General features: G+C 43.7%; 1 protein-coding gene across 9 annotated transcripts in view; it reads right to left on the reverse strand.

Moving 5' to 3' along the window:
• Window positions 1–3,821: 3,821 nt before the first annotated feature.
• The window catches only part of NEK11 (NIMA related kinase 11), a 248,879-nt gene continuing 239,755 nt past the window's right edge, over window positions 3,822–12,945 (reverse strand). For 8 of the 9 annotated variants that reach the window (XM_082684325.1, XM_082684317.1, XM_082684318.1 and 5 more), the window contains one exon: window positions 3,822–4,659. In XM_082684325.1, coding sequence (XP_082540451.1) covers window positions 4,392–4,659 — 268 coding nt within the window. In that variant the 3' untranslated portion in view covers window positions 3,822–4,391. The remainder of the gene's footprint in view (window positions 4,660–12,945) is intronic. The other variant, XM_082684322.1, reaches the window with a different exon arrangement.

The raw sequence follows: 12,945 nt of genomic DNA on the forward strand, positions 1-12,945 counted from the left end.
AGGGTCCTAAAATGTGAAGTGTGATAAGGTTTTGTGAGGACTCAGAGCTGGCCTCAGAGCTCACTTGCCTTTCCAGAGCTCCCTTCTTCTTGACCCTATCAGCTCTTAGCTGACTGTCAGCTAATTTCTAATCAAGAGTCAGCTGAAAATGGCTAACCATTTTGGGGTGTGCTTGCATAGTAGTAGAATCTTGGAAGACTAAGGAAGCTTTCAGGGATGAGTCTCCAATGATGGGGTATCAGGCAGCCTGACAATCAAGCTAATGAGTCCTCCTCCAAAGTGAAGGGCATCTTCCAGTTTGAAGCATTTCTACACATTAGGCTGAACCTCACTGCCAATTTCTTGTGATGGAGCCTATCACCTTGTCTTATCCGCTCTTTACAGCAGTGTGCAGACATAGGCAGGAAAAGACAGAGGAAATGGCTTGCCCTAGATCGCATAGTAAATGGCAAGAGTGAGTCTAGAATCCAAGTCACCTGGTATTGTGTTTTTTCCCTTATGCAGATTGTGGCAGAAGCATTAATTAATTGAGAGCGAGAGCGAGAGAGAGAGAGAGAGAGAGAGAGAGAACTGGTGGGGGAGGGAGAGGGACAAGAAGATACAGCCCTGAGTGTGAAGGGCTTGATCCCAGGATCTTGACCTGAGCTCAAATCAAGAGTCAGAAGCTTGACCAACTGAGCCACCCAGAAGCCCCTGCAGAAGTTTCCAAGACTCTTTACTGTGTGTTCAAGCCTGCCCCATCCCATTTCCCACCCCCATACACACATCCCTTCTCTTTGCCTCATTTTTCCATTTTTTTTTTGCTGCTTTATTTTCTCCATGGCCTGGCCCGATCTTCTGACACATTAGTTACTGATCCCATCATCTTGAAAAAAGAGTGGGGTGTTTCCCCCCTTAGAGCTACTGTTTAATTTGTCGGCCTCCTTTATCCTGAGCCCACTGTGATGGCTGGACTTTATAATAGACCCAGAGCTTTTGCTCCAGCCTCAACCCCAAATACATTAAATAATTAACTTCCTTCACTCTCCTGTGTGTGTCTTATCTCCTCATCATCCAAAATAGCTGATGGCATTTCCTCTGCATAAATAGAAAGCGGAAAGGTCAACTGGTGTTTGTGAAATATATACACACATATATATATTTATATATGTATATATATTACAAAGCAGCAAGCCAGCAGGGTTCTTTTATTGTCTCCTACCTGTGACCGGTTCATAACGACACCTTCTGCCTTCCTTAATCCTCCCGCCAGTTTCTACCCAGTGAACGACACTTTTGCATTTTGATTTGTGATTAATATCAACCCTGGAGTCATTCGAAATCCAGACTGAGTCAGACTGAAGGGGAAAGTACTTTCCCGATAGTAATAATAAAAAGCGATTTTTTTTTGTTACCTTCCATCTAGCACTACTGCCCTCACTCCCAGTGAAGCACACAGTGGTTTTCTCCTGTGAGTCTGGTTTTTTTTTGGGGGGGGGGGCGGGGGGGAGTCAGTTTTTGTAGTTCCAGCCACAGAGCTAGAGGAATGACCCTATCAACACATTCTTAAATCCGGGGTTTTGTTCCCCGGGCACATTCATCTGTTTGTGAAAGATGGAAGAGAATACTGGAAATGCAGCTATTTCCTATTCCGACCCAGCAACTCACACAAGTATTCTGTTCTAATGTTATGAAAACCATTAGTAAGAAGATTCAGAAACTTTTATAACTTGCTACTATTGTCCTCCTCTTCCGGATCCATTTCAAATCTGGTCAGAAAAGGATATGGGAGCTATGAGGAGCCCTTACAGGGAATGAGAGCTCTTCCCTGTCAGCAGGATGGGAATGTCCTAGGCCCCCCAGGGCAAACCTGATCATCAGTATTCTACCCTGGTAGGGGTTACAAGTTCTGGATTTGGGCTTGAACAACAGGCTCAAGGTCAGAATTCTGTGAAGTCTCAGTTTCCACCGCCAGGAAGGAGCCCATTTTTGAGGCCTGTTTTTCCTGCCCCAGACGTAGGGGCTGTGAGATCAGCAACACAACTATCACCTGCCGGCCAAGGATAAGGGCTTGACACACCTCTACCTCTCCACAGTGTACGGGAGTTGAGGGAACCCAGGACAGTGATGTTCAGGAGCCCGGGAGCACAGCAGAGTTTGTGGGTTCCCGTGGTTCCCTTGGCTGCTGGGCAGAGGTGGGAATGAGATATAGAGCACGTTGACTGCTGCCTTGCCCTTGAACTGATCCCATCGAACTCCCAGAAGCCATGTTAGTCACACTTTGACCTTTTCCCTCCCAACCACTGCGTCTTCAGAGTATTCACGGCAAGGCATCTGAAGTCTTTGGGCCTTCTTCCCGGTCCTCATACCACCTTCAGAGATGTTAGTGAGATGAGTCAGGCCCCCAGCAGACCAAGTACTGCTCCCAACACAGGGAGGAGAGGCTGCAGGAGGGAGGGTCTCACACGGTGGTCTGAGGGGGTTCTCACACCAAGAGCATCAGCTCCCCTGGGAACTTGTAAGAAACACAAAGTCGCCATTTCCACCAAGACCTATTTTATCAGAAATGCTGGGAATGAGCCCTGAATTTGTCTTAACGAGCACTCCTGGTGATGCTGACACTCAAATGTGAGAAACACTAGTCTAAAAGGCACTGCCTTGTGCGGGGGCAGGGCACCACCATAATGGGTCGATAAGGACACTCTGCCTCAGTGTCCTCCATCATTAGCGGAGGGCAGAATGCTGACCGCTAGATAACTCGTGTGTCAGGCTCACCAGATTGTTCTGTAAGAGAAGATAGGCTTTGGCCCCATTCCTCCCCAGAGACAGGAGGGGGGTGAGGCTGGGTGTTGATAAAGTTTCTCTCCTTGACAGAACTTTAGACTGGCTCCTCTGAGCGCTCGTTCAGCTGGGCCTCCGCCTGGTGGGCCCTGTCTCCAGCCTGCTGAGTCCAGTGTAGCCTGTTAAGGTGGTTTAGTGGGAATCCACCACCCCAGCTCTCGGGTCACCCCGACCTATCTTCAGCAAGAGTCCTGTGAAGTCGGTTTGCCAACAATCTCCCCTACTCTACGTGTCTTCTCTTTGTAACTTGACATCCCTCGAGCCCTGCTCTGTCCTGTCCCACCCTGGGGTATAAATCTCCAGCTTTGCATGCTGTGTTTGGCGTTAAGCCTTGTCTCTCTCCCCTATTTTAATCATCCCGAATAAAGCCTTCTCTAGTGTTCTCACATGCGTCAGGATAGTTCTTTAACAGTATGTTTAAACGTGTGTATTTTGTTTTAAAGATTTTATTTATTTGACAGACAGAGATCACAAGTAGGCAGAGAGGCAGGCAGAGAGAACAAGGGGGAGGCAGGCTTCCCGCTGAGCAGAGAGCCCGATGTGGGGCTTGATCCCAGGACCCTGAGATCATGACCTGAGCCGAAGGCAGAGGCTTTAACCCACTGAGCCACCCAGGTGCCCCTAAACGTGTGTATGTTTAAGCTCCTCGACAAAGTCTGATGTAGCTTCTTGGTTGAAAATCCACATGCCTAGTGGTTAAGATTCCAGCGTGGGAATCAGACAGACCCCGGGGGGTGACAGCTCAGCTCAGCTCTGGTAGCTGAATAAATAAGCAGTTTGCTCAAACATGGGGGTAATCTCTCCTCTCTCTGTCTCTCTCTCTCGTTGGTGAAAAGATGGAATGACAGAAGGCCCTTTAAACTGTAAGCGCAGAGCTCAGTACTGACACATAATGGGCACCAAATGAATCTAATGTGAGCTGTTCTCGGTAGTAATCACCACAGATGTGTTACATTCATCAGCAAATTTCTAAATAAGGAAAAGATAAAATAGGTGACTTATTTTGTAACCAGGTAAAATATATTTATTAAGAATAAAAGTCTTCAATACTCCATGAATGAGCTTGGAGAATAAATCACAGAAGAGAATTGCTTTTTGGATTTTTAGTCCAGGTCCTTATACACATCTTGCTTGTTAGCCAGAGAAGGGCAAAAGTGCCCAAAACAGGTCACTTGAGACGAAGATTCGTGACTCCTGTCAGAGGCCTGTGTTCAGCGACCTAAGGAGGGAGCAGGCTGACCATAGAGCGAGCATATGAGACTCGAGGCAGGAGGCACCGAGTCAGTCCTCCAAGTGGAAATGGCTCAGGGTAGATGGGTTTTTCCAGGCCATCTCAGGGGTGGTCCGTCCCAGTGGAAGGGCCGAGGGCATGTTCGAGAGAATGCTTTTCAGGAAGCCATACTCGGTCCCATAAGCTTTCCTCTGAGTATAGACCAACACTGACTGGCCCAGGACTCAGAGTAGAGGCAGATCGGTTTACTACTCTCTAAAGGACTCACTCCTCCTGACAAGAAACTGAAACTAAAGATGGTAGCCCCAGCATTGTGCCCATTTCCCATAATGAAGTCCCCTTATGTGCTGAATGGATTTACCCCCTTGAATTTGCTTGTTTTCGACTGTTGGTGAGGGTTCTGGAGTGTGGGCCCTTTATCAACTGTGATCAGCAGCTGTTCTTCAAAGTACAGGAGCTGGTCAACTTCAAAACAGTCACTGGCATGAGGCACCACTTTTTCTAGAGCTGCCTGGATCTCGGCTTCACTGGCCTTCTGGTGCCTTGCTCTCTTGAGGTAGCTGTAGACCTTCTCAAACACTTCAGCTCCCAGCTTCTGCACGGCTGACCTGCCACGCAAGTTAGGAGAGATAAAGAGGAGTTTTAAAGGGGGTGGGGAAAGAAAAAAAGAGGAGTTTTACACATTTGAGTCATCCACAATCATTAATTACACAAACATTGCACCTTTGAGATCTGGGGGGAAAGGGAAAAAATAAGACATGATGGTTCTACCTTGAACGCTCAACAGTACTTAACAAATTCTTCCTGAATGTCTATTATGTGCCAGGTGCCTTCTAGGAACTGTGAACACAGCATTAAACAAGTGAGGTAAATTCCTACCTTCATAGAGCTTACCTTCTAGGATAGAGAATAAAGAGATAACTTAAAAAAATACATAAATAATAAAATGTCAGGCAGCGCTATGTGCAATGAAGAACAATAAAGCTGGAAGAGAGAGCGAGAGAAACTCCTCTGAGAGGAGGTGTCCCTGGGCAAGAGACCCACAGGAAGTGAGGCCAACAGTAGGGGGAGAAAATGGGGACCCTGAGGCTAAATCACCTTGGAGAAATATCGAGAAGGCTAGTGTGGCTGGAGTTGGGAGAATGAGGGGGAGGAGGAGAGCTGGATATAAGGTCAGAAATAATATTAATGAGAACAATAAAAGTAACAACAGGGAAGAAGAGGCAAAGGAAGGGAACGCACTTTTCTACACACTTAACCTTTACCACAGCTCTATGAAGGAGGCATTTTTTAATTCCCTTGTTTTACAGATGGAGAAACCGAGGCTTGAAGGGGTGAGGTCATTTGGCCTGGCCCCCACCCGGGCTAACGTTGGTTTTTCTGTGCTCACCTCTGGCCCTTGTCCTCCTGCAGCCGTGGCCTGTGCGTTGTCAGAATCAACAGCGGCCATACCTGGTGTGTTTATGTTGCCTGTATTTTTCCTTTACCTCCAGCGAGGGTCACAAATGAAAGCCCTTCAAGTACAGCTAGGCCCAGGGCATATTTTGTTTGATCAGCACTATGCTTTATTTTTTTCTTTTCTTTTCTTTTCTTTTTTGGATTGATTGATTGATTTTAGAGAGGAAGGGGCAGAGGGAGAGGGAGAGAGAACCTTAAGCATGCTACCCACTGAGCACAGAGCCTAGCGTGGGACTTGACCCCACGACCTTGAGTTCACCATCTGTGCCAAAACTAAGAGCCTTAACTGACTGCGCCACCCAGGCGTCCCAGTGTGTTACTTTCTTGAGCGTTTTGGTGTGGAAGTCTAGGCACAGCTCGCACTCTCCCCTCTGCATTTCTTTACCGCCCCAAGCCCACCTTCCTTGCATGGTTTTAGAACAGGCTGCTTCTTGGATTTCACCTGCCCACCTGCCTCAAGGGCATTCAAGTTTTGCGAATTTTGTTCTCCAGTTCAAAACTGTCATTTTTAATGCTCCACACTGTTCCACTGAATTTATGTGCCAACATTTACCGAGTCATTCCTCCACCTAGCATTTAGCGTTCTTCCCTATAGCACTGAGCCAGCATCCTTAGGAGCGCAGCTTTTTCATCCAGAGGAATATTTTCTGGCATCAAATTTCTGTGAGCGAGGCAAATTACAGGAGTGTGTTCCCTCTTTGAAAACTCATATGTGCCTATGTGATTTCTGCATTTTTCTATATATACATTGAGTGGGATTAAAAGGTTTTTTAAAGTTGTGAGAATGGAATTATTGGGTCAAATGCATAAATATTCTTAGGACTTTAACCTTAAGAAATGCTTCTTTATTCTTCATCAGTGAATTTGGTGAAAAGAAAAATCAGAGTTTGGAGAGTTTTTTTGTTTGTTTGTTGTTGTTGTTGTTTTTGCTGTTGCCACTTTCTGACTTCACACTCTCCTTCAATCCACTCCTCTTGGGCCTTGGTCCTCGTTCCTTCTATAAACTACTCTTGCAATGACCTGCATGTGGCTGTTTCCTCTGGTCTCTTCTCTGAACTATCTTACTTGACATTCAACAGCTGGCTACTCTCTCCTTCAAACCCTTCCTTCTATTGCTTTTGGTGATACTACCTTCTCCAGGAGCTTTTCCTATTACACTCTCTGCTTCTTCTTAGCCTCTTCAGCTGACTCTTCTTCCTCCTCATCTCGGTCTCTACATTTCAGAGTCTTTAATAAGATTTATAGGCTGAGGACTTCCTGTATGCCCACCCTGTCCTTCACCTGGCACTCCAGGCTTGTGAATCAACTGCCCACTTGATATCACCAACTGGGTATCTAAAGGGTGTCTCAGGCAACCTTGATATGGTGGGAAAAAACTCTTAATAAACACAAAGTGCTATGAAATCTGAGAAAATCAAACACCCCATCGAGGAAGAGAAGGCACAGTCTCACTTGGGCCATAACAGCTGGAGAAAAGCCAGGCAGCAGCCGATAGTGAGAACACTGGGAAATCAGTGAGTCAGCTTGGCAGGTGAGGAGGGCATGTGAAGACAAGGGTGAGAACCAGATGAATGTAATGTTAAAGAAACTTTGGTATCTCGGCACCTAGTTGGCTCAGAGGGTTAAGTGTCAGATTCTTGATTTTGGCTCAGGTCATGATCACAGGGTTGTGGGATCTAGCCCCGCATTGGGTGCCGAGGTCAGCTGGGAGTCTGCTGGAAAGTCTTTCTCTCTCACCCTTTGCCCCTCCCCCCACATGTGCACTGGCTCTCTCTCTCTCTCAGAGAAACAAACAAACAAACAAACAAACTTGGAATCTGACTAGTAACAGCACCCATTGATGAGAAAGAAGCCCTAAAATGTCCTCTGAAACCATTATAACTAACAGTTTTTGGGCCTTCTTTGTGTGCCAGGCTCCATTCTGAGCATCTCCTCATATCATCCCATTAAATCCTATGGATATGATATTGTTATTTCCAATCAAGCATGAGGAAACTGAGCTACGAGAGGGGATCAAATAACTTGCCCATTGCCACACAATTTTTTTTTAAGTGGTGGATGTGGGACATGAATTCCAGTAGTTTCACTCCAGGACTCACTTTTCATCGCTACAGACTCAGACACTGGAGTGGAATCCTGGCTCTACCTGTCGCTGGCCATGTGATCTTAGGCCAGTTGCTAAACCTCTGTGAGCCCTGAATTTTCATGTTTACATGGAGATTACACACACACACACACACACACACACACACATATCCTAGCACAGTACCTGTCACCTACCAGGTGCTTGTCTGCCATTGCTTTATTGTTTCTTTCCCAATGCTGGATGATACTAGAGTCCAATTTCAGTGTAACTGCAAGCTTCAAATAGTTTTGTAGTTCTACCTCTGGTTCAGACACTATTTTAAATGGTTTTATCTTCTCTGAGTGAACTTAAAAAAAAAAAAAAAAAAAGACCCAAGAAAGCCAGTGGCAGAATGGAAGGAAAAAATAAAAGTAATTTTGTAGAAATAATCATGAAAACCTATTTTAGCAGAAAGCATTAAGAGAACACATAGATTACTCTTCAGGCATAGTTTAAGGAAAGCTTGAAAACAATTTTATAGAATATAAGAAATCCCTGAACATTAAATACGTATGAGCCGCTGTGGGAATAGAACAAGTATAATGTATTTTCTCCTTAATAATGCAGTCTTAGTGATCATTTAGTGTTAACAAGCATTGGGAATCTTTATTAAGAATGATTTGCACCCCTTCTCTCCACATCTAATATTTCAAATGGCTGTCTCTGAACCTGGTGGGTGAAGATGGAACAAATCTCTCTACAAAGGAAGTTGATGCTCGGGTGACATATGGAAACCTCCCACCCCCTATGGAACATGTGACTTGCAGGCCCCTTTTTGTAAATGGTGCTTGCCTTCTGCTCTGTCATCCCTGGCAGCAGAATCTTGAGTGCAACTGTTGGCTGGAGACTCTGCTCGAGCTAACCTTCCATGTAAGGATTATTTTGTTTGTCACCTCAACACCCTCCACTGTTCATAACTGCAGTAAATGTAGATGGGCAAATACTGACTAAAAAACAAAATCCAGCTTGTTTACAAGAGGTATACTTAAAACACAGGGCATTGAAAGGTTGAGAATAAACAAATAAATTTTAAAAAGATATACCAGGCAAATACCCAAAAGAAAGCTGGAGAAAACTGTATTAACATGAAACAAAATAGATTTTAAGAAAAAAAAAAGACATTATTATAATAAAGATTGCCACTCGGTAATGAAAACAGTTTGATTCACCAGGAAGAAATAAAAATTCTAAACTAGTAGGCATCTAATAAAGTAGAATCCAAATACATAAAGCACAATGGGGAGAAATTGACAGAAATGTCCCCATAGCATAGGATTTCAATACACCTTGCTAAGTTACTGATAGGTGAAGCAGTTGAAAAATCAGTAGCAACACAGAAAATATGAATATACTTAAATAAGCTCAACTTGAGAAACACATATAGAACCCTCTCATTCCCTGACAATTAGAAACCCTCATTCTTTCCAGACTTTCATAACATTTACAAAAACTAACCGTATACTAGACAGCAACTCAAGCCTCAACACATTTCAAATAATTGATTTTATACAAAACCTAGTTATCTGATTACAATACAATTGATAGAAATCTGTAACAAAGATATGGATAAAATAATACCATGTTTGTAAATTTATTTATTCTAAATAAATTATGGGTCAATGAAAAAAATCAGGCATATTATAAACAAACTCATTTGAAGCCAAAAGAAAAGTGATAGGTACTCTAGCATTGTAATATTTCAGTGTAAATTTATTCTGACACTTGGAAAACATGCTATAATATTTCTGCAATGACGCATCTGAGTATTTTAGAAATCATAAAATAGAAAATTCTATTTAAGGGGACTCTTGCTGTTATCCAAGGTTTGAGAAGAGAGGGGGTGCTCCTTATGCAGTTCCCATTAAGGAAGAGGTTATAAGTTTGGTTTTTCTAAAGGAGGGATAGAAGGAGAGATGGGGCAGGAACCACCCCTTTAGGTAGGTGGGCATGTCAAATAAAAAGAACTTAAATTTTCAAATGAAAAGCACTATATTTTCATCTGTTTCTTCCTATGCTCCTTTTATCAACTTTATTCTCATATTCAAAGACCTTTAAGTATTTAAGGGATCCTGAAGATCATCTTAGTCCAGACACCACATCTATAGGCCTGTGCTCTTCAGGCTGGACCACCACCCTGCCCAGATGGATATCAGATGCAGGAGAGTTGGAGGAAGCTTCCCTAGGGTCCTAAAGAAGCTCCAGCTGCCTGAAGCCAACCCCCGACTTGTGTTTGGCTGATTTTCCAGCTAAAAAAATTCCATTAAACCACAAGAGAGTATTGTCTCTCCTCAATGTTTCCTCCAAACTCAATCTCTTATCCTCCAAATTCCCTCACTGACTTTCTCTTATGTTTACTTTTTAACTTGCAAACAATATATTTGATCACTTCTATTTACCCATCAACATTGACTGCTCTCCGTGCCCTCTAATTATCTATCTCTCTTAGGGGCTCTGAAGAAGATGTAAAACAAAAATATCCTCACTTTTTTGTTGTTAGTTAGTTAGTTAGTTAGTTAGTTGTTTTTTTTTTTAAGGTTATTTATTTTTTAGTAATCTCTACACCCTATGTTGGGCTTGAATTCACAACCCCAAGATCAAGAGTCACACACTCTATGGACCAAGCCAGCCAGGACCCCCTGTCTTCATGTTTTAAATATTAATTTAATTTTGCAGCAGTCTCACAGAGGAAAGTTGGAAGTGTAATACTAAGAATTCTTTTTCTCCCTGAGCCTTTTGAAAATAAGCTGCTAACCTCCTGATGCCCCTTCCCTTCCATACTTGGTGTGTATTTTCTACAAATGAAGACACTTTTCCACATAACTGCAGAATGGCTATGAAGATCAGGAAATTAATGTTGATACATTACTGTCATCTAATAATCTCATCCATTCAAGTTTCCCAAATTGTCTAATCAGGCCCCTTATAATACAAGGACCCAGGTCAAAATAATCATTTGCTGTATTTAGTTGTTGTGCCTGTTTAGTTTTCTTCAATGACCTTGACACATTTAAAGGTTTGAAGGAAGTTGCTTTGTAGACTGTCCCTCAATTTGTGTTGCCCATGCCTATGTGTTGCCCAGCTCCCACCCTCTAGCTCTCTCTCCTTTTGTGTATTAGCTGAAAGATAAAAGTAGAGCCTTCCATTATCTTGGGACATTATCAGAGAGCTATAGCTATAACAGTTCAAGAATTTCCTTCCTTCTCTTGGATCTATAAGATGCCCTGGTAGTAACAGTATCTTATTGTTTTCAGGTGTCTAGTTCTTGATTCTTCTCTACAGCTTTGTCCCCTCTATACTGTAAGAAACAGGGTGTCCTCATAAGGAAAGGAAGCGGCTTGTGAGGTAAGTTTCTGGAGGCTCAAGAAAGAATGCCGTGAACGTGCTGCTCACTTGGTATCTCCACTTGACCAATAGGTAAAAATCTTATGCCCAGTTGGATTTCTGAGCTTCCTCTCCAAATATCCTAATGCTGCAGCCTTCCCCATTTCTGTCCATATGAGCTCCTCCTTTCCAGTTGCTCGGGCCAAAAATCTTTGAGTCATCTTGATTCCTCTCTTTCTCTCTTATTCCAATAGTCCAGTGTCTCTCATAACCAGACCAGTTAATAAATCCTATCAGCTCCGTTTTCAAACTGTATGCAGGAGGCAGACTTTGGTCATTTCCATCATCTCCACCACTACCTCCCTGGTCTAAGCCACCACATGCTCTGACCTGATTGCTACAGTGGCCTTTCAGTCGGTCTTCCACTCCTACCCCCCGCCCCCCATAGTCTGTTATCAGTTCATCAACCAGAGTAAATCAAATCCCTTCACTCCCCTGCTCAAAACCCTGTCTTGGGCTCCCCATCTCAGTCAGAGTGAAGTCAATGTCCTTCCGGTGGTCTAAAATATCCTGAACCATCTTATCACCATGCTTTCCAAATTCATCTACTCCATCCTCCTCTTCCCTCCCTCCATTCCTGTTACAACGGCCCCTTGCTCTTCTTTGAATACCCCAGGCACATTCTACTTCATGGCCTTCGCACCTGCTGTTCCCTCTGATGGGAATGCTCTTTCTCCAGACATGCCTATCTCTCTCCTTCATCTGCTCCAGGTCTGTGCCCTCATGTGATCTTTTCAGAGAGACTATCCAGACTACCCTCTTTAAAACTGTAACTTTTACTCCCATTCTTTACTGCCTATTCTCTTTCCCTGCTTTGTATTGTCTTAGCACTTGATACTCTCCAGCACACTCTGTTCTTCCATAATATTTTATAACCTGTCAGTCACTCCACTATAGAATATGCCATAGGGCATGGATTGTTTTCACCTTTCTTGTTCACTGATCCCATGACCTAGAACAGTACCTGATATATAGTAAGTACACAATAAATACATAGTGGACAAATGAATAGATACCCTGAAAGCCAAACAGAAAAAGGAATATGGTGATATCATACAACTTTAATTAAAAATATATGCATCTCTAGGATTTATTCTAAGAATTAGCACATAGTGATACAGTAACCTAATTTTGCAAAATATAAGATCACTTTTGTGATTTTTAGTTGTTGGTTTTCAAGACAGAGCTCTGTTTAGGTGCGGCTTTCAGCGTTATTATACTTTCCTCCCGATTTCAAATGGATTGTCTTTAAGGGGTCTATCCAATCAACCTTGAATAAAAATGATCTCATATTTCTGAGTGGGAAAACATAAGTCTTACTTTTAAAAAGCCCTGCGTGGAGGGGACCATGCCTCATGCTTGACAATGGGGCCATGTGGAAAGCAACAGAAATCTGTGCACAGCTGCCGGAAGCCCCGCTACCCCACGGCATGTGGGAGGCCTCAGAGGAGAGCTCCAGAGGCCCCCAGCCCCTCCAAGGGAGGGGGCAGCCAAGGCAGTGCTGTTCAACAGATGTCACCGTCTGCTGTGCAAGTTAAATAAGGCAGAGAGCAGCAGCTGAGGGGATGTTAGCCTCCTGCTCCAAACAGCATTCTAGCTGAACAGTGGAAAATGTTTAACACATTCCCCCTTCCCCCCTCCTGGGAAAACAACAAGCAATGTCTCTTTGGGGATAGAGAAAAGGAAAGAGTTTCCACCAGCTCTGATAGGTCATCAAGGGCACCCTCATCCCGTATCCCCTTACATGAACAGGAGTATGTCTTGTCTTTCCCTTTCCTTGGAGCTTATTTGCCTTGAAGACTGTTTTCTCTGCCCTGTAGAAGCTCCCCAATAATGGCTACATTTATATTTTTATTTTCAGATTAATTAACTACTTGACGAGCACATACTAAAAGCAAAGGACTCTGTTTGCTTTCAGGTCTGCTCCCTA

This window comes from Mustela nivalis, assembly GCF_964662115.1.
Source record: "Mustela nivalis genome assembly, chromosome: 1".
Lineage (NCBI taxonomy): Eukaryota > Metazoa > Chordata > Mammalia > Carnivora > Mustelidae > Mustela > Mustela nivalis.